Source organism: Phyllopteryx taeniolatus, chromosome 9, assembly GCF_024500385.1.
Source record: "Phyllopteryx taeniolatus isolate TA_2022b chromosome 9, UOR_Ptae_1.2, whole genome shotgun sequence".
In the NCBI taxonomy this organism is placed as follows: Eukaryota; Metazoa; Chordata; class Actinopteri; order Syngnathiformes; family Syngnathidae; genus Phyllopteryx; species Phyllopteryx taeniolatus.
The window spans coordinates 18,258,294-18,285,240 of NC_084510.1; the positions used below are offsets into that span (position 1 = coordinate 18,258,294).

General features: G+C 39.8%; 3 protein-coding genes across 7 annotated transcripts; all 3 read right to left on the reverse strand.

Annotated features, from left to right (window-relative positions):
* Positions 1–918: 918 nt before the first annotated feature.
* Positions 919–12,136, reverse strand: LOC133483280 (MAP kinase-activated protein kinase 2-like). 5 transcript variants are annotated; one of them, XM_061784272.1, is made up of 11 exons: positions 11,637–12,136; positions 9,180–9,319; positions 8,672–8,736; positions 8,479–8,558; positions 8,285–8,411; positions 6,291–6,366; positions 6,087–6,211; positions 5,753–5,859; positions 5,595–5,675; positions 5,471–5,518; positions 919–3,257 (listed from the first exon to the last, which is right to left on the reverse strand). In XM_061784272.1, the coding sequence occupies exons 1-11, from the start codon at positions 11,874–11,876 to the stop codon at positions 3,207–3,209; spliced, it is 1,140 nt and encodes a 379-aa protein (XP_061640256.1). In that variant the 5' UTR covers positions 11,877–12,136; the 3' UTR covers positions 919–3,206. The 5 variants fall into 5 exon arrangements, with proteins under 5 accessions (XP_061640256.1, XP_061640255.1, XP_061640253.1 ...); XM_061784271.1 differs by having other exon boundaries at positions 919–3,294; XM_061784269.1 differs by having other exon boundaries at positions 5,377–5,518.
* Positions 12,137–12,818: 682 nt separating this feature from the next.
* Positions 12,819–26,242, reverse strand: uroc1 (urocanate hydratase 1). Its single transcript, XM_061784265.1, has 21 exons — positions 26,206–26,242; positions 25,776–25,874; positions 23,128–23,353; positions 22,402–22,532; positions 21,835–21,928; positions 21,702–21,761; positions 20,637–20,765; positions 20,489–20,550; positions 20,310–20,376; positions 18,626–18,769; positions 18,471–18,559; positions 17,593–17,655; positions 17,327–17,506; positions 17,141–17,238; positions 16,396–16,468; positions 15,664–15,853; positions 15,481–15,579; positions 14,513–14,612; positions 14,292–14,373; positions 13,156–13,255; positions 12,819–13,082 (listed from the first exon to the last, which is right to left on the reverse strand). Exons 3-21 carry the CDS (start codon positions 23,251–23,253, stop codon positions 12,942–12,944), a joined length of 2,028 nt encoding a protein of 675 aa, XP_061640249.1. The 5' UTR covers positions 23,254–23,353; positions 25,776–25,874; positions 26,206–26,242; the 3' UTR covers positions 12,819–12,941.
* On the reverse strand, positions 24,729–26,341 carry chchd4b (coiled-coil-helix-coiled-coil-helix domain containing 4b). The gene is made up of 3 exons (XM_061784273.1): positions 26,206–26,341; positions 25,776–25,874; positions 24,729–25,530 (listed from the first exon to the last, which is right to left on the reverse strand). Exons 1-3 carry the CDS (start codon positions 26,291–26,293, stop codon positions 25,184–25,186), a joined length of 534 nt encoding a protein of 177 aa, XP_061640257.1. The 5' UTR covers positions 26,294–26,341; the 3' UTR covers positions 24,729–25,183.
* Positions 26,342–26,947: the final 606 nt, after the last annotated feature.

Sequence of the window (26,947 nt, forward strand, 5' to 3'; positions counted from 1 at the left end):
GTCGACAAACGTTTGATTTTAAAAGGGAACGATGGGCCAGATTTAAGAAAACTAACAAAAAAAAAAAAAAAGAAAAAATAATCACCAATTATTTAATAAAATGTATTAAAAAAACCGAAATGCATTTCCCAAATTATTTATTTCAATAATGAACCTGTTCCTCATTTTTTATATATTTAAAATTTAAATACTTACTACTACTACGACACTTAATTTAATTATATTTAATTCAACATTTATATAAAATGTAAATCTGAACTAATTTATCTGATATATTTAAAGTATTTGCACACGTTTTGAAATAATGTATTCCCATTTTTTAAATATATATATTTTTAATTTATCTTTCACTAATTCAGCAATTGTTTCGTAAAATAATATTAAAAGTATATGTTAAATAGTTGTTCTTGAAAATAAAATAATTAATTTTATTACATCCATCCATCCATCCATTTTCTGAGCCGCTTATAAAATAAAATACAAAAAGATAAATGTACTCGTAGAATTGTCTTTGGTAATAATGAAATAATTCCTTCTCATTAAAAATATGTTTTATATAATTGAATTCTAATTAATTCACAAATTATTTAATCAAATACATATTTTTAATGCATATGTAAAATATTTTATTCAATTGAAAATATATTACATATAATAAATGTAATTATGATTAATTTTCCAATAACAAAATAATTAATTCGCATTTTTAAAACGTTATTATATATAATTCATTTCATTATATTAAATTCTGCCATATTTGAATAAAATACATTAGCATGTTAAACATATATGTCATATAATTTATTTCAATAATCACACAGTAATTCATTCTCATTTTTATTACATTAATTAGGGGTTGATTTATATCATTTATTTTATCAAAATTAATTCAGCAATTATTTAATAAAATACAAACTGTGAAATGAATATGGAACATTGTTTATTTTAACAACAAAATCATTCATTCTTTGGCATTCTCAAGACATTGTTTTTAGGAAGAAAACTGACCAAAATGGACACTGAACTTCAAACACAAAAAGGCCAATTCAGATTTAGTTACCAACAACAAGTCGGGACCAGTTTGTTGATAACTTGGACCTCTGTGAGGGCTTTATTAACATCGACTAGAAGCTGCTTTCAAAACAACAACATCCCTTCTAATAATTTTAACAAACGCATTCCTGACACTGCTGTTTCATCATAGGAAAGTGCAGGTGTTTGACTGGCTTGCCTGCATTTCAAACATCTCCATGTACAGTATGGCACCACAGACACTTTGCACTACTCCCTGTACTGAAAAACAAACAATCAAACTTGTATTTTTCTTCCATTTCCCTGATATGAAGAAAAATATCTGATTCCTCACATGCAAAGCACGCTACGGATCCTCTACAATGTGCATCTTAGCTAACAAAAACACCATCTTTGGGTACTGAACTCTGCTCCACATGGACTTGACTGGTTATCGATTGAGACCTGTGGAATACTGATCCACTCGACCAACCTGCATGACTGTTATGTTTGCTGGTCTCTTAAGCATTCTCAATAGTTAAACTGACAATATAAAACTATTTTTTAGCTTCTTGGGTTTGTGTACAGATCCTTGCAAAATGTCATCTGATAAATGTGACTCATTATCACCAAAGTCTGGCTATTCCTGAAGTGCTATCACACACTCCCTCATTACATTCATGACATATTTGGCATTGTGTTGCAAACTTGTAGCGTGGCCAGGCCAAGGCACATCTGTGCAATAATCATGTATAATAATCATCTTGCATGAAGAAGATTTTGCATCTTTTATTTTTACGAATATGAAACGCAAGCTAACATATGTATTAAGTTGAATTATTTGTTATATTTTGGGTCAAACTGAGCAGTTAAAAAAAAAAAAAATCTAGAAAAAGATATTCGGTAAAAAAAACAAAAAACAAAATTAAGCACAATAATGCTTCTGCTGGCCTCAATTTGAATTTTTTTTTAATATTTAAAAAGTTACCCACATTAAGAATATTGAAACAATAGGCCAAAAATAGGAAAGCGGTATTTTCCCCAAAAACACTGATTTTATTAAATATCAGAATCAGAATCATCTTTATTTTGCATTGTATTGTTATTTTGCCAGGTTATCCTTTCTATGCTTGTGTCTTTGATGTAAAAGGAAAGTATACCACTTAAAAGAAAACTATAAAAAAAATAAGGCCAGCAATCCCTTCATATATTTATCTCTAGATTTTAAAACCGTAGAACAGGCCAGTTTGACCCACATTACAGGATGGTTAAAGTAAATAAAATTATTAATCTCAACTAAATACATTTTTATGTATAGACCATTAAAAAAACTATTGTTACTAAAAGGTAAATTGCCAAATCAAAGGAACAGTGCATGCCGTTGTTATTGTGCCACTGGCGTGCATGCAGTCGTGAAAAGAATGATAAGAGCAAAATGGAGTGTTATTAAAGTGATTTAGAGGCTGCGGTGTGAAATTGATATTTGAACGTTTCTCCTCAGCATTGAGCTAAACACAGCTAAACTAAGGGAGCAATACAACTTTTGTTGATAATTTATGTTTTGTTTCTTGATTATTCCGGTAATTCAATGTATTTATTACCGTGACTAAGGCAGACGTATTGCATATTTTATACCGTGGAGGAAAAACAGAGCAGGATTGCCTGGGAGTTAAAAAAGATAGTGGGAGTCTGTAAAGTTTTGGCTCGGGATTGGGCTCAATCTCTGTGGGAGCGAGATGTTTTTCATAAACTCGGGATTGGTTGAGATTTTTTGAAAACACTCAGGATATGGCAGGATTTAAAAAAAAAAATATTCACTTGGGATTGGGAGGAAGTGGGAGTCAACATTCCGTGTCTGCCTCGACCCCACAACACAGGACAATCGCACAGGCTACTCTTTCAGAGACATCTGATAATCAGGCCTTTCCTGACTTTGATAGCAAGGGGGGAAAACAATTCCCAAATGTCTTCCAATTGTCAGAATGAGTGCACCCCGCTTCATCTGGATATCTGGAATAAGGTTTGCATTCAAGTCCAGTGCAACATGTTCTATAAAGTAGACCCTGGAATGTAGACATACTGTACTGTCATGACAGCTGACAAAGACTTTTGAGGTCCATTAATGGTTCTTTCCACCACATGGTCAATCTCCTCCAGGCTGGATCTTTGTGGTACCTCAGTATCTGACTTCAAGTTCATCCTTGATGTCTCACCTGCAGCTGTTTCTCCTCAGCAAGAACCTTGGACTGGTTGCCAGCCAAACATAGTAAACATATAGACAAACTACCATACCATTATTATTAACCAGAACCACTACAGCCAGAAGAAATGATCACATTATACATTTAGGTTGCATTATACTCTATGAGGTTTTATGTACAAGAGAGATCTGATGGAGTTATAAAACATTAAAAGTTTAATTTTATTTGAAATACTGCACTGTATATATATATATATATATATATATAGTAGCTTTACATTCATGACATTAAATAGAATCCCCTAAATATTCATATATGTAATGGCTGATATACAATACTATCTCTCTGTCATAGTTGTATTATGTTATCATGACTAATATATTGGGTGTTCCCCAAAAATTGACATCATTTGAAATGTGAATATCTGAGCAACTACAAGCCCCGGGCATTCAAAAATTAAATAGAAGATTTATTCATCAAAATTCCAGAAACAGATTTTCTGAACAATTTTACTAAGCTTCACAAATAAAAAATAATAATCAAGATGAGCACCTCTTGTACATTACAGCTTTTCTTCTTTCTTTTTTGTACCATGTCCAAATTTACTTTGCTAGTGATGTAATTGTTGAATTTCTTCAAAAATGCATGCTGCACACTCTTGTTTGACTGTGTCAGAACATATTCTAACACACAAAATGCCTTTTCGTTGCTAGTGTCATTCTTCACCTTGAACACAAAAGTAAAACATTTAACTTACATCTATCTATCTCGTTAAATTGTAAGATCATTTGTAGAGAGAACTGGCTGTGTTATTAGCAGTGGCGGGTAGGGGAGTTTTCTCCACATATAGCCACTCTTAATAAGGCAGGAGTGTGATTTGACTACGTACTGTACTCATGGACAGCGTGAGCGAGCATCCATTACATGAGTACCACACTAAGTAAGCATGAGCGTAAGCGAGTAAGTAATGTTAGCAAACTTAGGCCTGGTACACACAAATATTTATCCACACTTAAAATGTTTTTTTTTTTTTTTTTTATCTGCTGCTGACCGCAAACATAAAGATAAAAAATTGGGCATTCAACAGTTTTGGTCGTCATGTGTGTGATGTGCCCCGAGTATCTCAACACAGCAGACCACACACATAAAGATTCTGGTCTCCTGCTGATCTCGAAGTCTCGCGTGATCACACATGAGCTCACAAAACCAAAGAAGAAACACTTCCGGATATGCGCCGATGTTTCCTGAGTGTTCCCGACGGTTACCTTGTAAAATGGTGGTGTTCTCCAAAACGACTAGCTTTGGAAAATACTTCTTGCTGTCTGAGGAACCCCCTTTTCTCCATAAAACGACATCGGGTAAGACATTTTTTGTTTTCATTTACGGTCGCTTCAGTACTTGTCAGTCTTGGGTGCTTTTTGATTGGCTACATTCTGTTCTGTTCTGTTCCACGTCACCAATCTCGGCGTCATGACTCGGTAGAAGACGGCGTTCCCCGCACACATGAAGAGTTTTGGTCACACATATTGACCGAGTTCATTTTTTTTAAATTGTCGGCCCCAACCTGTTTTGTGTGGCGTTTGACGTGTGAGGTCGGGAAGGGGCAGAATCAGCACAAAAACAGGCCGACTGTATTTATGTGTGTACCGGGCCTTAGCTTTAAAATTGCAGCGGTACAATGAGAAGTAATGATGACATCCCAACACGGAATGCGGAAGTGCAGCGTGCACAGAGACCGAGCTATGACAGTCGAATGTGACGTTGGCGCGCTATCTACTGCATTGAAGAGGAGTGACTGTGCATGTCAAACCTTTAACGAGAGTCAATGGATACAGATTTGTGTGCCCCAGACCAGTAATGTGTCGCCAAATTAGTAAAAAAACAAACAACAGCTTTACTCATCATAAATGATACACTATTTACCCTGCTCATCTTAAAAATAGATAGACATATATTTTGAAATATTTGCATTTTTATTGACTTTACGGTCTTCAAGAAATGTAATGTGGTGGGGCAGCGCCCTAGAGCCCTCTACTGACCAGCTGCCCCTTGTTATTAGACTACAAAATGGTGTCATTTGTTTGGGGAACACCCTATATTGTAATTATATAGTTGTATGGTTATAATCATTTCTCCTGGTCAGAAAAAGGAATATGTGTATTACTATTAAAATGAGCTTAATCTTCTGTAGGCAGAGGCCTCTTGCGTCTTTTGTTGAGCAGAGGGTTGTTGGACGTGTCCAGGTCTTTAATCCTCACCTGTTCATAGTCAACACGCATTGTAGCCAAGGCACTGGTCATTTCCTCCTGATAGACACGCAAACAACCACATCTGAGCTTTATTCCCTCCCTGTGGACACATTTTGCAAAGCATCTCCCTCACCTTGACATCATCCCACAGCTCCTTGTCCTCCATCAGAACACGAGAAGTGTGGAGAGGAGTGAGTGGGACCACCATGGACTGCTGTTTAATGAAGACACACAAGTCTGAGAATGCCTTAGAAACATGCAATAACACGGCATGCATGGATGTCAACTTACGCTTATCCAAGGGTGGCTCATGAACTGACCGATGGTCATCCTTTCATTGGGGTCGGTCTTCAGGAGCTGGATGATGAGCTGCTTGGCTGCGGACGACAACACCAAAACTGGATATGAAATAACAATGGAGTCAATGAAATGCCAATGAATCAATGTAACGATAATACAGACAACTCTTCCAGCATTATTGTGATATTAATATTCGACTCGCAGAAAATCCACGCAAGCGCGGGGATAGCATGCAAACTCCACACACAGGAAGACTGGAGATGAGATCAGAACACGCTGCACCAATTTTGAATTTTTATTATTTTTCGAAAGTCTAAAGTCTGACCCTCCTCTGAAACCTCTGCCCACTCAGGGTTGGGGAATTTGTATTGTCCAAGTCTGATCCGCTGCTTCATCCCAGGTGAGACGGCTTGGCCTGTGTTGGAGTAGAAAGGTGGGAATCCACACAGCCTGAGAAAATATATTAGTCTCAGTGAATTCCTTGTGCTAACATATAACATAATGTAGGCCCACTAGATGTGACACTCACAGAATGTACATGACGACGCCCAGAGACCACATGTCACATGACTTGTCGTATTTCTCCGGGCCGAGCACTTCAGGCGCTGACGGGACAGACAAAGCACATTGCACTAACTAGAAAATGCACTTTTTGTGAGAATTGTGCAATGCTTTAAAGGAACTGCAATCACAGGGAAATGAACTGTGGGTTGGAACGCCATATAATAAATATCCATCCATCCATCCATTTTCTGAGCTGCTTCTCCTCACTAGGGTCGCGGGCGTGCTGGAGCCTCTCCCCGCTATCATCGGGCAGGAGGCGGGGTACACCCTGAACTGGTTGCCAGCCAATCGCAGGGCACATACAAGCAAACAACCATTCGCACTCACAGTCACACCTACGGGCAATTTAGAGTCTCCAATTAATGCATGTTTTTGGGATGTGGGAGGAAACCGCAGTGCCCGGAGAAAACCCACGCAGGCACGGGGAGAACATGCAAACTCCACACAGGCGGGGCCGGCGATTGAACCCCGGTCCTCAGAACTGTGAGGCAGACGCTCTAACCAGTCGGCCACCGTGCCGCCCAGATAAACATATGGATGACAAATTAAAAAGAAGTGAAAGTGAAAATCCATCATCCATTTTCAGTACCGATTATGGCACTCCCAGTTGAAGTTTACTGTCAAACGAAACAAAAAAAAACAATTACGCATTGTGTATTTCAAACAACATACATTGCCTTAGGAAAGTCCCCTTAGCTTAATCCTAACAAACAATGACAAACGCAATAGAAAGGCTAAGGAATAGCATCAGCGTCTCAGTGTTATATCTCTTTAAGCAATTGATAATTGAACACAACGGTGAAGCAACACATGTAGACAGATAACACAAGGATACTCACTGGCATATTTTCTTCATCCTCTGTGAAAAATGAGTAATATTACAACATCTTACTGAGCTTAGTTGTGACCGTCTCATGTATATCCATATGTCTGTGTTATACTGCCCCCAGGTGGCAAAAGCGTGCACACCCACCAGAAGGAGCAGCACAGTCACAATGAACTATAATGAACAAAGTGTGTCATTCTTCACATTCTATTTAATTATGTTATTACTATTACTAATTGACTGTCTGTTGTCGTACTAGAGCGGCTCCAACTACCAGAGACAAATTTCTTGTGTGTTTTTTGGACATACTTGGCAAATAAAGACGATTCTAATTCTATGTTGTTGTTGGGCGGCACGGTGGACGACTGGTTAGAGCGTCTGCCTCACAGTTCTGAGGATCAGGGTTCAATCCCCAACCCCGCCTGTGTGCAGTTTGCATGTTCTCCCCGTGCCTGCATGGGTTTTCTCCAGGCACTCCGGTTTCCTCCCACATTTCCAAAAACATGCATGGTAGGTTAATTGACAACTCTAAATTGCCCGTAGGTGAGAATGTGAGTGCGAATGGTTGTTTGTTTGTATGTGCCCTGCGATTCGCTGGCAACCAGTTCAGGGTGTACCCCGCCTCCTGCCCGATGATAGCTGGCTCCAGCACGCCCGCGACCCTAGTGAGGAGAAGCGGCTCAGAAAATGGATGGATGGATGGATATTGTTGTTGTTTTTTTTTAATATATAAACACACTATTATAGAGTGTAATCTTCCTAATTAAAAACACAATCCACAAATTGTGGTTGCTTTTGGGCGGCGGTTGGAACGGATTAATGGCATTTCCATTTATTTTAAAGGGGAAAGATGATTTGATATATGAGTGCGTGGTCACGGAATGAATCAAACTCGTATCTCAACGCACCACTGCATGAGCTAAAAATGTTTGGTTTTTTTAATCCATGATATCCTTAGCTGCACCTATATTTCTACTCAGAAGTGATGAAAATACAGTTTAGACTAAGTACTGTACAAATGAGAAGAAGAAGAAGAGTATTAATCCCTTAGAAGAGGACCTACAGGATAAACATTTTTGCAGTGAACTAATACTAACCCAAATAGTAAAATTACTGCTACGTGATGCACTCACCGACATAATAAGGAGTGTAACAGGGAGTTTGGAGGGAATTGTGCACAGTGGTCTCCTTTGCGAAGCCAAAGTCTGTCAGTTTGAGGGATGCGTTACTCTCCTTGGTGCTGTAGAGCAGGTTTTCAGGCTAAAGCCACAGGGACAAAAATATCAGCTTATTCGTTAAAAAAAAAAAAAAAGATCTGCTGTCTTACTTTTACATCCCTGTGAGCGATGTCCATGAGGTGGATGTACTCGATGGCCGAGCCGATGTCACGCATGATCCCTGATGCCTCTAATTGGACAGACATCATGCAGACACAATGTAGAGCGCCAGTTTCCCCGAGTGTCTGAAAGTGCTCCTCCTGCAGGGTACACGTGAGGAGGGTTTCATGAAGTGTGACCCACCTCTCTCAGTGAAAGCCTGGTCCCCTCTGGCCTGAATGCGACAGAACAGCTCGCCTCCCTCCATGCTAAAACACAATTGACAAAAAGATGAGAAGTGAGGCAGCAGAAGGCCCCCTCTCACGCCACCATTATGGCAAAACAATGGGAGGCATTGTGCACCATCATGTACAGGGAGCCCTGCGTTTACAAGGGAGTTCCGAATTCCTGCGTTAAGTCACCAGTTAAGTCATAAATACAATCAATATTTGTATGAAAAACACTTCTAGGCCATGAAATAAAACATTCACATTAAAACAAAACAAATTAATAAAAAACTTATTGCGCGGTGTGCGGCTTGCACATGTACTCATTAGTCACTTCATATTAGGTGTTGAACCGATTAGTCGCCACTACTACTAGTACGATGCAGTGCAATTCTACCCCACCTCAAGCTTTAATTAAAATAATAAACATACTGTTGAATGATTCAAATGTGGCATTACTGCGCCACAGTGCAGGTGATGCTCACCACTCCATCACAATGAGGAGACACTTCTTCCCCTTGTACATGTTTTCATAAAGGCTGAGGATCCGGACCACGTGCGGACCACCAGAAACCCTTCCGTGCAGCTCCACCTCACGGCGGGCTTTAGGTGTGTCATACAAGATCTGCTCCCCACACACACACACACACACACACACACACACACACGGTTAGAAAAAAAGCATATACATTAAGCAGAGTGGAGAAAAGACCTCCACTAAGGACATAACGGGGTCAATATCACTCTGAAGTTCTTTTTGCGTCCTCATCAGAATCACTCAGTCATTGCAAAAATGTAGCAGAATAATGAAACTCTGAGATCTTATTATAAGTGCCCAAACATTCGCACACATACAAGTAAAACGACAGGTCTTGTAATGTGTTTCTTTCACTTTTTTTACTTTATTTATTGGATGCACAGAATGTTGACACTCTGCTCTGTTATCTACATTGTGTGTAATAACTTATTACAACCACTTATTACTAATCAGTGGTTGTATCATACTAAACAATCAAAAAATTAACATGGTTTTATTGTCCGCAACAAGTTATTTGATCAAATGAGTCATTTTGATCTGTTATATTCTATTTTCATAATCATATTGAACATTTTGAATGTGTCCCTAATGTCCACCCTGTCATTAAGGGGTAACTGCTCCTTTAAGAACCCCTCTGATCTTTTCAGTGACATCACGATCATAATTTTGTCTTTCTTTAATGGAGGCTGAAACAGTGAATAGATGAGGTAACAGAATAAACATACTTATATTTCGTAATTTTTATCATAGTATGTGTGATGTTGGATGTCATGCTTAACATGTCCACTCTGTCATACTGGTATACCAATTGATATAAAAACCTTTCAGAAATTAAAAATGTATTTGTTAAACAGTACACAGTCAGCTTGCTAACTGAATCATGTTGCTAAGTGAAGGGCGACCGTGTGCTCATTAAATTAGACAAAAATGTTCAACCCTTTCAGCAAGCGCACATATTTTGCTCTTCGCATGTACATTGTCTGCTGGCACTTAATAATAACAAGAAGAACAAGAACAAGAAGAAGAGAAAGAAGAAGAAGAACTGTGTGAGCTTGACCAATAGGCAGTTCTAACGGCATAACATACGAAGTTCAATGAGAAATCTAAACTTGGGGGGTGATAGGGCAGTCTCAAAGGCATCTTATGTTTATACTGACTCAACAAAAAAATGTTGAGTCAGTATAAACATAATCAAAAATTATCAAATTGTACATCCAGACTCGCTCAGAATTATAATTTTTTCCACTCCCTATTTACAAAGAGTTTTGCTCAACAACACGTGGGAAAATAGATTGTTGTCACCATGGAGGAAATGTACACAAGAGCCTCTCCTACTAAATGATTTTATGTACTCTTGAAGATTCATCTTTCATTTACCCCTGCTCAGCTCAATAACGTCTGATGAAAGTCATAAAGCCATCTCTTCTTGTGTGTTCACTCTAATTGCCCCATTGTAGATAGTGTCTTGTTGCTGGTACATTTGTTTACAGTTAGAGTTTGGAAATACAAAATGGCCCTAGAAAAAAATATACACACTTCATAGGCTACATTTGCTTTAGTCACCAGCCATGAACCTCACTGCATATGAAGTGGACCCCCACTATTCACGGGGGATAGAGGATTGGGTTGAACCGCAAAGAGCGAAAATCCGTGGATATTTGATGCCCATTATAATTGCATTGACTTTTTTTTTTTTTTTTTTTAAATTAACCCCGGCACAAAAATTCTTGAATAAGCATTGGTAAACCACCAATAAACCTTTTCGGGGTTTTCAAAACAATTGGGAAAAAAAGGGATAAAAAGAAAAAAATGTATCTGAAAATACATGAATCTGTGGGTGCTGAGCCCCGAGTATGTGGGGCTCCACTGTAGTCCAATAGCTTTTTTAACCATGTGTACTTCATGTGTTTTATGAAATTACATTGTCCCCTTTCAAATAAACTGATTAATTAATGATAAATTAATAATTATCCCTAAGGGGCGCATTCAATGCTTCACATAGTACAATGTTATTTATTTTTCAGTGACAAGCTGCACTTTTTTTTTTTAAGTTGTCGTCTTTTGTACATTATTTGTCAAGACATCTACTCTTGCGTGTAATATCTTTCTCTGCTCTGCGTGAAGGCTGAGAAGCAAAATAATTTTATTACCCATTGTAATGAGTGTTCTGACAATATACTGCTTCAGTGGACATTGGACCTTGAGGGACTGAAATTGACACCTTAAGTCATTTTGAATGTACTGTATAGCTACAAGGCAATACTTCTGTCATGCTCTGCATTAATAGGAGAAAGAAAATTCTGCAGGTAAACATTGCATAATCAATATATCCTCTAATTCATGTGCCTCCAATGAGGGTTACATTTCAATGAGTGGACGTATACCATTGCAGCTGCGCACGCACCTTGAGGGCGCACTTGTGTCCAGTCTTCTTGCAGAAGCATTCGAACACTTTGCCATTGATTCCCAGGCCGAGAACCTGCGAGGTGATCCTATAGTCGTCAGTCACCGCGTTCCGCTTCAACTTAATCTGCGTCACGTGAGCAGGAGGCTGGAGGTCGGAGAGGGCGGCGAGGCTGCTGCTGCTGCTGCAGCCGGAGTCACATCCCGGGAGGAGGGAGCCTATCCCGGGCTGCGCAGTCATCCTCTGCGCGTCGTCTTGCTTCCTGCTGCTGTGCGTGTTCGCTCCGCTGCACAACACGTGTCCCTCTACTTCACCTCCGTACGCCCTCAGCAACTTGAAACACTATGCAACATACTTCAAGTACATCTCCCTTGAGTTATCGCAGAAAATTAAGGGGCGCAGGCGTGCAAAGGCAAAAACTATATACAGCCACGCAAAGTAAAGCTGAATATAATCACAGTAAATCATTGAAAGGCTGAAAAGTGGCGCGTAATGATGTTCCTGATCCTGACTGACCACGGGATGTGCCTCTCCCTGCAGGACGTCAACGTCTCCGATTCAATGACGTCACTTGGTTCGAATGCAGCCAGATTCTTAAAGGACCAACAACGCACAAATACGCACAGTTGGACACAGGAGTAAACACCAAAAAATATTAATGCAACTATAACACAGCCATGGCCAGAAATATTGGCATACCATGACAGTATAAAAAGACATACGCTTTCCCCCCGCCCTGACTGTCTGACATGAAATCAGTCACTTTTCCTGCTTTAGGTCAGTTAGGATGACCAAAATGATTTCTATTTGCTAAATGCCAGAATAACAAGACATGGATTTTTTTTTTTAGACCGTAGTTTTCAGTCGCCAAGAAGTGGTTCTCTGTTTTCAAAAGTTTGGTGACCCCTTGTATAGTGACATCTGCCTCACAGTTCTGAGGGTCAGTCTTCGAATCTCGGCTCAGGACTTCCTGAGTGGAGTTTGCATGTTCTCCCCGCGCTTGTGAGGGTTTTCTCCGGTTTCCTCCATATTCCAAAAACACATTCATTGAAGTAAATGGTTGTTTGTCTATATGTGCCCTCCGATTGACCAGTCCAGGGTGTACCCCAACTCTCACCCAAAGTCAGCAGGGAAAAGCTCCGGCTAACCTCTAACTCTAACGAAGACAAGTGCGCTAGAAAATGCATGGATGGATATGATTTATTATATTATAATTAATAAAGCTATTTTGACACACTTCTTGTACTATGCATATGGGCTACCAAATTTCTGGTGTTCTCATTCAGACGCTGCAGTGCTTAGAGGTTAGCCCTGCAGCGCCCGGTCCAGCACGTGCTCATCCTGTACAGAAAAAGGCATGGTGACCCGCAGCTGCCCATTCTCCTCCATGGTGCGCTGGATTGTCTCGTAGGCGTTGGAATTTCCACACCAGCTACGACGTGCCACCTTCAGAAACAGAAAAAGCCCTTAGCATCATATAGAAGTCATCTGTGTAGTCCACTTTTCTCCATCGTCTCACCCCATTGGACACGTCCCAGTTGAGCATCAGTGAGGCCCGCTTCGCTGCCTCCTCAGAGCCGTCCAAAAGCAGACCAAATCCTCCGTTCATTACCTCACCCCTGAAGGCAGAGAAAGTAATATGTTAACTTCACAACCGTTGGGCGTCGACCAGGGGTATCCAAAGTTTATTTGCAGCCCGGTGCATATTTTTTAATTGGCTCAACACATCAGAAGGTGACAAAAAAAAGTTCAAAAAAATGCTGGACATTACAAGAAATCACAATGACTTATTTTGAAAAAAAAAACAAATGTGGAAAAATGCAAAAACATAAATAAATACAAAAATGGTTACAATTCATTATTAAATGTAATATGTGGTAATACATATTTTTATTTATTATTTAAATGGTAAAAAATCATGCATTTCCTTATTTTTAAAAAAATGTTTTCAGATACCACACATATTCTAATAAAAAAATACCATTTAAATACAATTTTAAAAAATGCATCGATATTGATATTTATCTTTTTCCTATCATTGTTGATAGTTATCGTGAGAAATCATAATCAGTGATCAGTGTCTTGACTTACAATATTAATTATCAATATTATTAATTATTAATAAAAACATTAAAGGTAACTAGTAGCCCTCTTAGTTTCAAAAAGCTTAGTGACCCCTGATGGAGACTATTTTTTTGTGTTTAATTTTAAATCTTAGCATACATTGACCTATTGTACAATGTTACCCTACATATTTGTGATTCACTACTAGCAAATTCATTTATTGGGGGATTTTTGTTTGAGAATATCTAATTATCCTCCGTTATTTGCTGCAAAACTCTCCCATTCACTGTTTATGTGCGCAGGCTAAAGCCCTATCTCATACAGAAGTATTGCTTGTGTGCCGAGCAACTATGATGTGAGGGGACTGGCTTCATTTACAAAGGCATTGCTGCCATATTGTGGCATTTCTAGGCAATTATAAACTTTGTTAACATATTTAAAAATACTAATGTACTTTTGAGTATTTGTGCCAGGGTTTTGCCCCCAGATTGGATTTAGCATATTTTATATGCAGAAAATCCTGGTGTGGACGAATCGTTAATAACATTCGTACAAATCCCCCTTGACAAACGACAACCGACCAAGCCTTACCAGCCAACGCCGCCACCGTTGTGCAGGGCTACCCAGGTGGCACCCCTGAACGCATCACCGACAAAGTTCTGGACTGCCATATCTAGAAAACATAAGGTTTGATTTTAATGAACACTGTGATTGTGGAAATCAAAGAGGTCTGCTACATGCAATAAATCATAATTTGTAAGAGTTCTACAGTAAAAGCAGGATCAGACAAACTGCACATGCACATACTGTACCTGCGCAGAATGCAGAGCCATCATAGACATTGGAGGTCTCTCTGAAGGGGCTGTCGGTACCACTCACATCATGGTGGTCTCTGCTAATCACCACCGGAGCCTGAAACACACAAGTCCAATAACTTTAGAAACGGCCACATAGAGTAGCAGCAGGGGAGGGCAAACTTTTGTGTTCTAGAGTCACATTTGAGTTTTAAATTTGACAGATGGGCAAAGTCATTTGTAGATGAGGTAAAAAAATAAATAAATAAATAATAATAATAATTTTAAAAAGTGTTAAAATGTAAATGTAAAATTTTTAATTATTAATAAAATAATGTCTTATTTTTCTTTAACATTCATTGAATTATAATTAATTCCCATATGATTGAATAGAATATTTATGATATTTTTTATTTTACTAATTATTTTTTATTACATACATTTAAAATATATCCATTAACTAATTGTTTGATTAGCTAAATTAATAATAATTTTAAAAAAAACTGAATACATTTTAAGGACCAATTTTAGCCAAATGAATGCAACAAATGCAGGTAGGCAAGCCAAATTAAAGAACGGAGCAGGCTGCATGTGGTCCGCGGGCCATACTTTGCCCACCCCTGACATCGACACAAATGAAGAAGGTAAAACTATGTGGAAAATTGAATTAATCGTGAATTTATATTTGTGATTTTTTTTTAATGGGATGGGAGAATCCTGTTCCCATGCCAGTTTTGTGTTGAGCATAATAGTGGCCAGAGTAGTCAGAATGTGGTTGTTCAGCTTCCTAGCTGACATCGTGTTGTACTTCTTTAGATCGCAAACTAGTTGAGGCTTCATCACTGGTTGCAGCCAAGTAGTGCACTTTTTCTCTTAGTTCCTTCAAGAGACGATTAATCAATTCCCCACAACTGACCAAACTCTTATCAAAAAATTAATTATTAAGGTGATTCCCGTATAAAAAAAGGATCCTTCCAGTATCTTACTGAAACTTTTCCTTCAGCAATGGCTCGGTTTATGGCCAAAGCAATGGATACTCTTCCTTTCTGGTCTGAGTAGAGAATTCTGGCCTGGGATCCCACAACCTGTAGAAGGCGGACACACGCACGCAAAAAAGCTAATCAGCTCACGTATCATGAGGGCTGATTTGTGAGACCGTATTCACAAACCATTTTGTGTTTTCCTGCCTCCCGGATCCAGAGTATGTTGTCGTTGTACTGCTGTCTGACTCCGTCAGTCACATTGGCGCTCAAATCCTCCAGGACCGAGGCGGCGATGTCGTCGGTTGTGGCGAGGTCCTGGGGGTCGGCGGATGTGCACACCCAGCGAAATGGACCGAAGCCCAAGGAGAAAATGTCTCTGGGAGGAAGACACATCAAATGATTGCTCACGAGAGAGAAAACGGGACTCAAGTCAAGTTGACTTGCTCAGTATGGAACCAACTCCCCCTGACATGGACGGCATGGGTTCCCTCGCCTGACCACTAGGATTTTGAACCTTGTTTTCATCGACTTACTGCGCTGGGTTCATGCGAGGTTCAGTTGGGTTCGTAATGTGTGCGTGTTTGTAGACCTCCATATGTAAAGTGCCAGAGATAACTTCTGTTCGGAGTTGATATACAGAAGCACCAGCGTTTGCAGATTTTTTGCCAATTTCTTTCACATTTTTTTCCATCTTTTAAATTTTACTTTTTGTTTTTTGGGGGGAACCACCCTGAAAAACACTTATTTGCAACTTTTCCACGCTTATTCAAGAATTTTGGGGTTTAAGACAAATAAAAAATTATAAAGGGGGTCAATTATATGCAGATTTTCACGATTTGTGTTCCACCCAGTTCCCTATCCCCCGCAAATAGTGGGGGTTCCCTGTATACTGATATTAATAAAATGAACTTGACTTACCCCATGATGTGTTGGACATAGGATGGGTAGCGGAACTCTGTCTCTCCTCCACCAATCTTTTCGACCTCGGCTCCTATGAAAACAACAAATATAACTTTCTGAAGTTACATACACAACTCACAAAAAGTCAACGATATTCTGCTTTTAAGTGATTTTTAAGGGTGAACCAATATAAAAAAATCACTAGAACCTCACCGGTTACGTGTCTAACTGTTCAATGTTTCAATACCTTTCAACCAATAAATTCCTGAGTTCAATTAGAATTTTAATATTTTAACAGTTCATCATTGTGTTCACATTTTGACATCATGAGACCAAGACCGCAGCTAAAAATTGATCAGCATGACATTTTTCTCAGAAGGAAGTGGACACCGAGTTTCAAGAGTTCCATCAGCATGTTGCAACAGAGACACAAAGAGACTAGAAGAGTCACAGAAAGGTATCCATGAGGATGTCCTTGCAAAATGTGTTGTTCGATTCATGGATCAGACACCTGTTGTAAATTTTGTCGTACTTAATAGAGAACAGCAAGTTGTGCAAAAAGCCCTCAAACACTGAACAGTTGGAAATGTGGATTCAAAAGTTGAAAAATGTCCCATTAAGTTCACCTATGAAGGGTATAGTGCATTTTAGTTTCATCCTAAAATCTCACTCAAAAGCCCAACACCGCAATCTTTTTTGTGAGTACTGCATGTTACTGTGAACACAAGCCAATTCCATTGGTTTCGTCAAAGTTACTGTGTACCAGCTCTTTGCGCCTCTAGTAGAAAAGCGTTGCCATAGTCCCAAAAGAACATGCCCACATCTGACAGTTTGTTGATAGCGTTCACGTGTCTCCGGAGGCTATGGTAGAGTGAATAATCTGTTAGCGTCACGGCAACATACTTTGATGCAAGGATACAATCGTTTTGAGTGTGACCGACGACAGCACCTTTCTTTGACCATGCTGCGGAAACGACTGGGATCAGTGGACATGAGCTGGTTGGCCTGGCGGAAGCTGAGTTGTACCGGGTAGTAGCCTCCGTTGAAGGGGTTGTGGAGGGAGGTTTGGTCCGAGCCCAAATCCACCAGAAGCTCACCTGTCCTCTGGTACTCCAACAGCAGCCGCTCCCTGATCAGCAATACAAATCCAAACGTTTGTCGACTGTGTAAAAGATGCGAATTTCACCGCAAATGTGGTTTTCGCTGTGCGCTCACCACAAGTCGACAATGTTGCCATGGTAACCCAAACTGAGGGGAGTCTTTGAGCATCTGGTTTCTCTAGAAGACACCAAAATTGGATTTTACAACATATCAGCATTACGTATTAGACTGGTTATTTTGTAGAATTGCTTTTGTTCAATGTACAGCCACTGGCCACGATATTAAGCACATATGAACACTCTAATAAGAATAACAATAAACAGCCTTGTCTTTAAAAATACAAATTTATAAATGGGTTTTGCACTCAGACTTTGCAGTTTGGGCCAGTGAGTGTATATACAGCCAGTACTTTACCTTGGAAGTTGTGGTTTATTGTAACTACTGTAAACTCTTCTACTCAAGGCTCTAGCTTTTGAGTTACTGTACATACAGACAACACAAGTGCTTCTATTTCATGACAATCATAATCAAAGGCTACAATTCAAGAAAAAAAATTACAAGAAAATAATTTGATTTCCAGTGTTTTAGCATGAATGCATTTATTTTAAAGTCACTATCTTTCCATGTCTGTGACAGTCAAGGCTCTTGCAAGCACTGAAAATAAGGACCAACTGTATTTTTATTTCTATATTCGGGCCATTAATATAGTTTCTGTTTTCTGATGTTGTGTTTTTTCCAATGTATTACACGTTAATTGCATTTGTTCTGTAAATTTTAATGTTAAAGATGAAGCTTGATTGGCTCTACTCTAAATCTAACTCGGAGTATGTATGACTCTGATCATGGCACAAATTGTGATACTAAGGCATCATTACACTTGAAGCCAAGCAACAATATGGTAATTACTGTGTTATGTTAAAAATAACACAAGTATACTCTTAAAATAACCTTTCAATAACCATTTAGTAATTATGGATAAATGTGTCTGTTACCTGATGCGTTTAATGCAGTGATCCATGTCCCCGGTGACCTCCATCAGCCAGCCTTGCTCATGTCTCTTTTTGAGAGGAGTCTCATCCACCTAACACAGAGTCGCACACATCACTCAGTCATACCCACCTCACATTTAAACTCACGGTTGCATCACCTCCGCAATGACGCCAATGCAACCGGCGATGACGGCAGCTTTAGCTTGAGCGCCGCTCATGCCCCCGAGCCCTGAGGTCACGAAGACGCGTCCTCTCAGGTCACCGGAGCCCAGGTACCTCCGACCAGCATTCAGAACAGTCAGCTGCACGGGAAATAAGACCATAATGAGTACTTCCCCTTCAAAACCGATCAATAGTACATTTTCAGTTATTCTACGAAAATGCTATGCTAGGACTTACATTTTCTCACTGTATTTATGAAGTTACATTAACAGACCTGTGACAAATGAGAATTTGCATCCAGTAGTGTTGCAATCAGTAATCGTGTATCCTACTGACAATTCTATCGAATAATCAAGTAATCGGGGAAAATATATTTTTGTTTGGTTAAAGAGCAATTATGAATACACCATAAAATGAGACATTTGACTTAATCCATCCATCCATCCATATTCTGAGCCGCTTTTCCTCACTAGGGTCGCGGGCGTGCTGGAGCCTATCCCAGCTATCATCGGGGAGGAGGCGGGGTACACCCTGAACTGGTTGCCAGCCAATCACAGGGCACATACAAACAAATAACCATTCGCACTCACATTCACACCTACGGGCAATTTAGAGTCTTCAATTAACCTTCCATGCATGGTTTTGGGATGTGGGAGGAAACCCACACAGGCACGGGGAGAACATGCAAACTCCACACAGGCGGGGCTGGGGATTGAACCCCGGTCCTCAGAACTGTGAGGCAGACGCTCTAACCAGTCGGCCACCGTGCCGCATTTCACTTAATAATGAAGGACCAATTGGGTTCTTCTTTCAGATAATCAACTCAAACTCAAAATCACGTTGTGCATACTTGTCAACAAGCATTTCTAGTAAGTTAATTTCAAACACAAATAGAAATAAATAAAACTGAAATATGGATAGATTTCAGTTTAAACTTGGTATTTCTTGGTATTCAAAAAGAGGCGAAGAAGAAGAAAAGGACACGTCGAATTGATGCAAGCTGTATGCTGATCGATTGGTGAATAAAAAAAATAAAAAATGAAAAAAATACCAGAATGATTCTTGAGAACACTACGCTTACTAAACAAGACTGGAATGAACAGGAAGCCCAGACATCGCACGGCCGGTCCATTGTGTAATTATTTGCGTGATCGCTCAAAAAGCTAGCTGCCGATGCTAACGAAAACGAGCATATGTATACTTTGGTAAACGTGGAAAGTCTGTTCAAATCAATGAGCTTGAGTTTGAGTGATGTCACGAGTCATTGCTGTTCAAGTTTGCAAGTGAGGCAACATTTTGTCAAGTCATCAAATTCATGACGTGAGTCTAAGTCATGTGACTCGAGTCCTCTGACTAATACTAATTGGTTGGTTTTCCTTGGGTGCTGTGGTTTCTTGCAAATAAAGGTATATGATTTGTTTCACAGATCATTTTTCTGATGTACTACTGTCAGGTACGATGCCAATAGTTTTAACAAATATGACACAAAGCGCTTTATTTATTATTGCAAATTTTCCCTTTGACCTAAGAGGTACTGTATGTTTTTGGTATATGGGAGGAGGCTTACTGCACACAAGCATGGGGAGAACATGCATTAACATATTTGTCTCGTGTTTTAACTTCATTACATGTAATGATAGACTCATAGAATTTGATCAAAATCTAATTGATATTTTGTACCATAGTGCCATGAACAATCCCTTGAGGTCCAATGTAGCAGTAACTGCCAGCTGTCATTTGACCATACCTAGAAATATGCAAAACAGGCTCTCATACAAAAATAAATAGGCCAACATTTTACTGTATTATCGTAATTGTAACTCATAACACAGATCACAAAGCGCATTTTATAGACTTACATTGACACACCGAGAGCAAACATCCTTTCATATTGCTCTCTGGAGGAGTAGTTTGGAATAACCTAAATGAAATAATCAAATGTGACAGTCACCAAATTAGAATGTGATGAGAATCGTCTGAGTTGAGTGTGGTGAGTTGCTGGCTTACCATGCCGTTGGTGATGATGGCGCGGGGTGAGGCGGGCAGGCTGGGGAACAGACCCAAGGGGTGACCACTGTACATGACCAGGGTCTGCTCCTCCGTCATCTCACTCAGATAATTCATCACAAGACGGAACTGCACCAATGCAAAACAACTCCTTTCAAAAGTATAGAGGATATGTAGGGTATCCCCTAAAAATTACATTACTTTATTTAAAAAAAAAAAAAAAAAAAAAAAAAACTGGGAAGCTGATTTGAACATGGCACAAAAAATTCAAAAGGACAAAAAGGAAGATGTGTGTCATGTCATGGGCTTTGTGCAGATTTGTATGCCACGGCATATTAGTGCACCATGAGCGATCACAAAATTATCCAAATACACTCCATTGATTGGAAAATTATTCGTTATTTACTACAAATAATGTATCTCTGTTCATCTAAGTCAATGGCATATAGTGACAGACAGAACAATTATTTAAATGCTTTTCCGCTAGACGGCAGAAGGAACAATGAACCTGTGTATCCTTCAGTTGCTATTCAAACAACAGAATAATAGCTTTCTTTCCAACTAAACCGCCCCAGATTTCACATTACGTAAATTGAAGATCAGAATTACTTCTGCACCGTATAGCAAATATACTTTTTGGGGCATTTTTGTTTGGGGCCATGCCATGAGAGTTTTCAAATGTAAATATATGACTTGCCTCAATAAATGTTGGAAAACACTGGCCTCACGTGTATTTACTAAGCTATTCATGTGAATTTTTGGGGGATACCTGTGCATTCATTAGATACTTCTTTAGGTACACTTGCCCAACATTTTGCCCTACCACCTGCGAGACCAAAATTAGATTCACTAATTCGACACTAATTAGGCAATTTCACCATTACCTTCACTCAGTGCAACAGCTATAAATATAACTATTTCAAAATGTTGCACAGAAACTATGGTTGGTGTGATAAATGCACTTGTTCTAATGCTGCTATTGTATAGTAGGCAGGCATGCCTAATGTAACTTGTGTACATCATGAATAAAGTTTTGGCCAAAAACAAGACAGTTTCTTATTGTACCTGAGCCCAGTTACTGAACACTTGTCCATTTCCTCCATAGGTGACGAGCTCCTGGGGAAACTAAAACATGAAGACCGGTTAGATTGTTCGAAAGGTGAGCAATCAAATAAATTAAGCTATGGAAGAAGCTCACCTGGGCCACTGCCGGGTCCAGGTTGTTCATGATCATTAACATGATGGCGGCGGCTTGGCGTGTGCGGCAAGGGTACTCGTGTAATGGGTACGCTCTGACGAAGAGAGCAACCCCAAAGCCAGTAAACAGCCGAAAAGCAGCACGATGGAAAACATATTAGGAACACTCATTTCGGTAATGAGTTTGCAATTGTTACATGATGTAGTAGCACAACGGAACCACAAGTCAAACACCTTAGAGTTTGAACAGGGGCATCTGCAGTCTAGAAAAGTTCCTTTATTTAAGTTGTTCAATTCATAATGTGAAACTCATATTATACAGATTCATTGGAAGCATTGGAAAATGCTTTTCAGAAAGCCAATTCCAATCAGTTTTTTTATATTTAAAAATGTGTAGTGTTTCTAAACTCTCACAAAACCTCAAACTGCAGTGAAAATGTGTTCCTTAATTTGAACAAAACAAAAGATTGACAAGTATTGATCTTTTAGTTTGACCACCATACACTCAACATGGTCTTAAAAAAAATGTCATTCAAGTCTCTGATGAATGATGACGTCGTTGTCTTACCTCAGGCTCAACGCAGGACAAAAGCGGTACATGTAGATGTGCCCATACTGCCGGAGCTCTTGTGCAAATTCTGGTGCGAGTGTTGTATGATGGGCCGGGGAGAAATAGCGCAGGGCGTTTCTTAGTGCCAGCTAGAGGGGGAAGGGGAGGTAAAATAAAACCACAGCTCCCAGGTAGATAGTTTACATCAAAAGATAAAGGTCACTAGTTTCTCTAAATTATTGACTGAAGTCTTTGCTTGAGTTGTGGTCAATCAGTGAAGGACCTTAGAGAATAACCAATATTGTAATGCAGCACAGTTGTCACCAGTGATGTTGCAATAAGTACACAACATGACAGTGAGATGGTTGGTGGATGTTGACTCCTGCATGCCCGAGGCGAAATTGAACGCCCCGTGTATTTCCACTTCCTGCTTAGAGGTTGCTGTTACCTTAAAAAGTGTTCAATAAAGTTTGTATTCTCGTGCTGTGTGTGCTCAGTGTCTGACTGCGGACCAGACAGGTTAAAGGTGGTGGCAGTGTACCAATTCCCTGCTAGGTTCTAGTTAACCTAACACAAGGTTTATTACAGTATCTTTGACTAATCCTTCATGTCTTCCTGAACTACAGTAATTAACATCACGGTCACATTATGATTTGCCATACTGTTGGGAATATTTACACTCCATATACAGTACTTTACATGCTAGAGTTGTGATTTCCACATGACTGAATCTACTGTACTTACCCGCTGCTCTTGGGCTGTGAGGTTTGGGGTCCGAACAGGTGCATGGGGCACGTTGGGATTTCTTCCTCGGTTCGGGGGCAAAGGCTCCAGAGGTAAACCGCTGCATATCTCCTTTAAGGTGGCCATCCTGTCAAGTCCTCAGTTTAAAAGGAATGCAGAAGGACTGCTGAACATTTGAGGAAGACGACTGAGGAGGTCCGATTGGCTTTTTGGTCATCTTTGCCCCCTGAACATCCACCAATGACAGAAAAGGATGTTTGGCAATTATTGATCGCAAAGGGAGTTTAAAGCGGCACGTGCCTCAGTGGACAAACTTACCTCTGACCCCTGACCATCCGCCACTCACTCTCATACACATTCGCGCACACAAATATAAGGTCAGGCAAGCGTAAGCATTTCACAACTGGTCTGAAAACTTAAGCACTTTTCACCGAGTTAGACACAACTTGCAAACATATTCTCACCCTCACATTTCTTGAAATCTTCCATCATTTTCTCTAAACTGCAAACACAAAACCCGGTATTAAAGCTACATTCGCAAAACCTCACACTCTTCTTGCAAAACCAAACTATTGCCTCAAAACACTGCGATTGGCTGGCGACCGGTCCAGGGTGTCCTTTTTGTTTGTTTGTTTTGTTTCTTGAGTGTTGGTTTATTTATTTTTTTGGCATTTTACTGACATAACAGTGTTACATTGGCCAATTCTCCACAAATGTTTGTATATGTTCATATAGGTTCTAAGAATTTTAATAAAGATTTTGGAGGACAAAAAAAAAAAACAGGGGCATGACCTGAAAACAATTAACCAATCCCAGATGGAACTCCATATATCAGTGATTCCGAACCAGTGTACCGGGGCTCATTAGTGTGCCGTGAGCGCTCTTCAGGTGTGCTGTGGAAACTTATCACATTTAATGCATGTAATGTATCTTTGTTCATCTATTTATACCAGTCAGGCATAGTGACAGACAGAACAAATAAATGGTCTTGTATTCGATGGCAGGAAGTACATACTGTAATTGATGTATCCACTTTTTGTGACATTTTTGTTTGTCGGTGTGCCGTGAGATTTTTCAATTGTAAAATATGTGCCTTGGCTCCATAAAGGTTGGAAATCACTGCCATATACATACAAGTCTCTGTTGGACTGATCCCAGAACTAGGGATAAGCACCATCTTTGTTATACAGTAGTGTCTTGCGATACGAGTGACCTGACCAGTAAGTTTTTGAGATACAAGCTGTCGTTCGGTCGATTTTTTTGCTTGGGCTTGCGAGCAAAAATGTTAGATACGCACGCTCTGTGGCAGTGAACTCACCTCACTTCACAACAAGCAGCAGTTTGGCAGATAGAAAAAAAATAATAATTCAAGAGACCTGAAGCTGTTTAATGCCACTCAAAGTTGAACTTCACTGTCAAATTAAACAAAACCTAGAGAAACATGTATTTAATCACACATGTTGCTAGCTTAACACTAACAAATATTAAGCACAACAGAAATGCTTATGAATAGAATCTGTGTGCTGGCATTATAATGCTTTAAGGGACAGATATTTAACCATAAATGGGGCATCAATGCATGTAGAAAGACAACACTTGAATCAATGTAGTCAATGATCAATTTTATCACAAATTATTCATCAGTATTTATTTTAACAGGTTCAGTGATTTGAAAGCCATTGGAACAGTTGAGGTAAATGCTTTGAGTCCGCTTAGCAGAAGGCTTGGCCCCACACTAACACCCTGGAAAGCTCAATTCTTAAATGTCTTCATTCATTCGCTCTACGCAGCACAGTACATAAAAATGTGTGTAACGTCCATTATATATGAAATGCAACTGACACACCAGTGAGAGTTAGTATCCACCAAAGAACGGAGATGAAAGCGTCAGCATAAATAAACATTTGTTCTCCGTTTCTTGAGTTTCTTGTGCGCCCAGCTAAAGTCTTTTAGAAACATTGGTTTTCAGACAAAAAATGCAACGGAGTAACACTAGCACATCATGGCTCATCTTAAAGAACAATAAGTTTTGACTTTCTCACACTGATAGCAGTTACTAGCTTTCTAGTGGACTCCCTACACTTGCTTGTGTGCTGTCTGATGCCTGAACAGAGTCAAATATGGACTTGGAATCAGTAGCGGTAGCGTCTTCTGTGGTCGGTTCTGCTTTAGATGTGTTTTCTTCTGGGACATCGTCTTCTTCTTGAGGGTAGAGTTCTGGATAGCGCTGCATGCACTCTTGCATTGTTCTGAACTGATCTAGGCACTCTGAGCCCTTCACCTCTTCTTTACTGTAGTGGAAACAGGAGAAGGCCTCCTTAAACTCGGTCCCACAGGGACCACTGGCCATCCCGCCCAAACAGAGGCAGTTCCAGTTAATGTCCCCATTGGGAAGAATCAAGCCTTGTAAGACAGGGATGCTAAGAGTTAAAAACAAATACTACGCTGAACATAAGAATAGAGACTTATTATCCAGGGCTGTCACACTATTTTGTGGCATCACAGAGCATTAGAGAAAGAGCAAAAACAAATTGTTTTAAATTTTATTTGAAAAACAGATGATTATCCTTCAATTAAAAACTGTCAGTGATTATTATAGATGAATGAGTCGTGCAAAGGTTACTTAAAAACCTTTCTTGGCTGCTCACCTCGCTCCTCATAGGGATCATCGGGGTTTTCCTCAACAAGCTCAGCGTTGCTGGGTGTTGCATGATCCTCTTTGGTGACAAAGATTATTTTGTCTTTACCTGTGGGGAGGAGGGGGGAGGTGTACAAAAAAAACAAAACATTTTCCTGTTAGGTGAGAACAATGGAACCAGTGAAAGAACAAATACCCACAGTATAATGTATACAACGGATACAAAACTGAACATTAACATCTTATCGGTTCGAGGTTAAGAAAGTACATCAAAACAAATACAGCATTGCTATCTTTCTTCAAGAGCCAGCGCACTTTCATAAATCCTCAGACCAAAATCAAGGAAATTACCCCTTTAGTTACGGACTTAAACTTGTGTTGAAATTAACTTCCATACTCGCTGTATGAATGACTTAGCTGAGCTAGCACAGCGTGCTTACCTTCTTGCCTGACTGTAGTCATTTCTTCCCAAATGAAGATGTGAAACCCGATTTGGTGCAGCAGCCCGCCGGGTAAAGTTGGTGTCATAGAAACATGTCGCACTCATAGGACAATATCACAGCGTGTCAAGCATCTTCAGGTGTTTCACAACTACGATCGAGCGGTGCCCGGCTGGTGGCTCAGGGGAATTAGCCGTTTATGTTTTTCCCCCATTAATAGAAGACGGAAGGGGAACACATAGATATGAAGACAAGATAAGCCAGCGCTCTATTGCGGCCTAGCTAACCGACGTGCCTACGTGGAGGCCATGTTGGGGAGGTCGACCTTCCCGTCCAAGGCAATGCATAGACCTAATTTGTCAACCGACTTTCATGAGGTTTATTTTTTTTGTCAACGCCAAAGCACGTGCTATCAATACATACCATTTGAAAGCAAGCCCCCAATATATATATTTACCTATGACCGGTTACTCCCAATTCCCTCGTCGCAACTAATTGTATAGCGTTGAACGCAACCGTATGCAGCACAATGTGGCGGGATCCTTGTTCTTTTGGTTTGAAGACATTTCTCCTAGCTTAGCGTTACTGTACACACGCAGCTCAAAAGGAGCGTGTCGTATCTAAATATTTACATCTGTGGTCCTAACTAGCTTTAGCCCAGGTCACGTGTACATTTGTTATCCAATAGGAATCGGCGTATGCTTCACCACTGCGTGCCAACGTCCCTCATTTTTTAAAAAAG

Coding starts and splice junctions, on each gene's coding strand:
- LOC133483280 (XM_061784269.1), bottom strand. CDS start 11,876: ATGACTGCGCAGCCCGGGATAGGCTCCCTCCTCCCGGGATGTGACTCC. Junction 9,320..11,636: donor GACACAAGTGCGCCCTCAAG/GTGCGTGCGCAG, acceptor TGTGGGGAGCAG/ATCTTGTATGACACACCTAA. Junction 5,519..5,594: donor AGCTGTGGGATGATGTCAAG/GTGAGGGAGATG, acceptor CGTGTCTATCAG/GAGGAAATGACCAGTGCCTT.
- uroc1 (XM_061784265.1), bottom strand. CDS start 23,253: ATGGCCACCTTAAAGGAGATATGCAGCGGTTTACCTCTGGAGCCTTTG. Junction 20,377..20,488: donor TTTGCTCTCGGTGTGTCAAT/GTAAGTCTATAA, acceptor GCATATTTCTAG/GTATGGTCAAATGACAGCTG. Junction 15,854..16,395: donor TATGTCCAACACATCATGGG/GTAAGTCAAGTT, acceptor TCTTCCTCCCAG/AGACATTTTCTCCTTGGGCT.
- chchd4b (XM_061784273.1), bottom strand. CDS start 26,293: ATGACACCAACTTTACCCGGCGGGCTGCTGCACCAAATCGGGTTTCAC. Junction 25,875..26,205: donor GACTACAGTCAGGCAAGAAG/GTAAGCACGCTG, acceptor TCCTCCCCACAG/GTAAAGACAAAATAATCTTT. Junction 25,531..25,775: donor TGATCCCTATGAGGAGCGAG/GTGAGCAGCCAA, acceptor CTGTCTTACAAG/GCTTGATTCTTCCCAATGGG.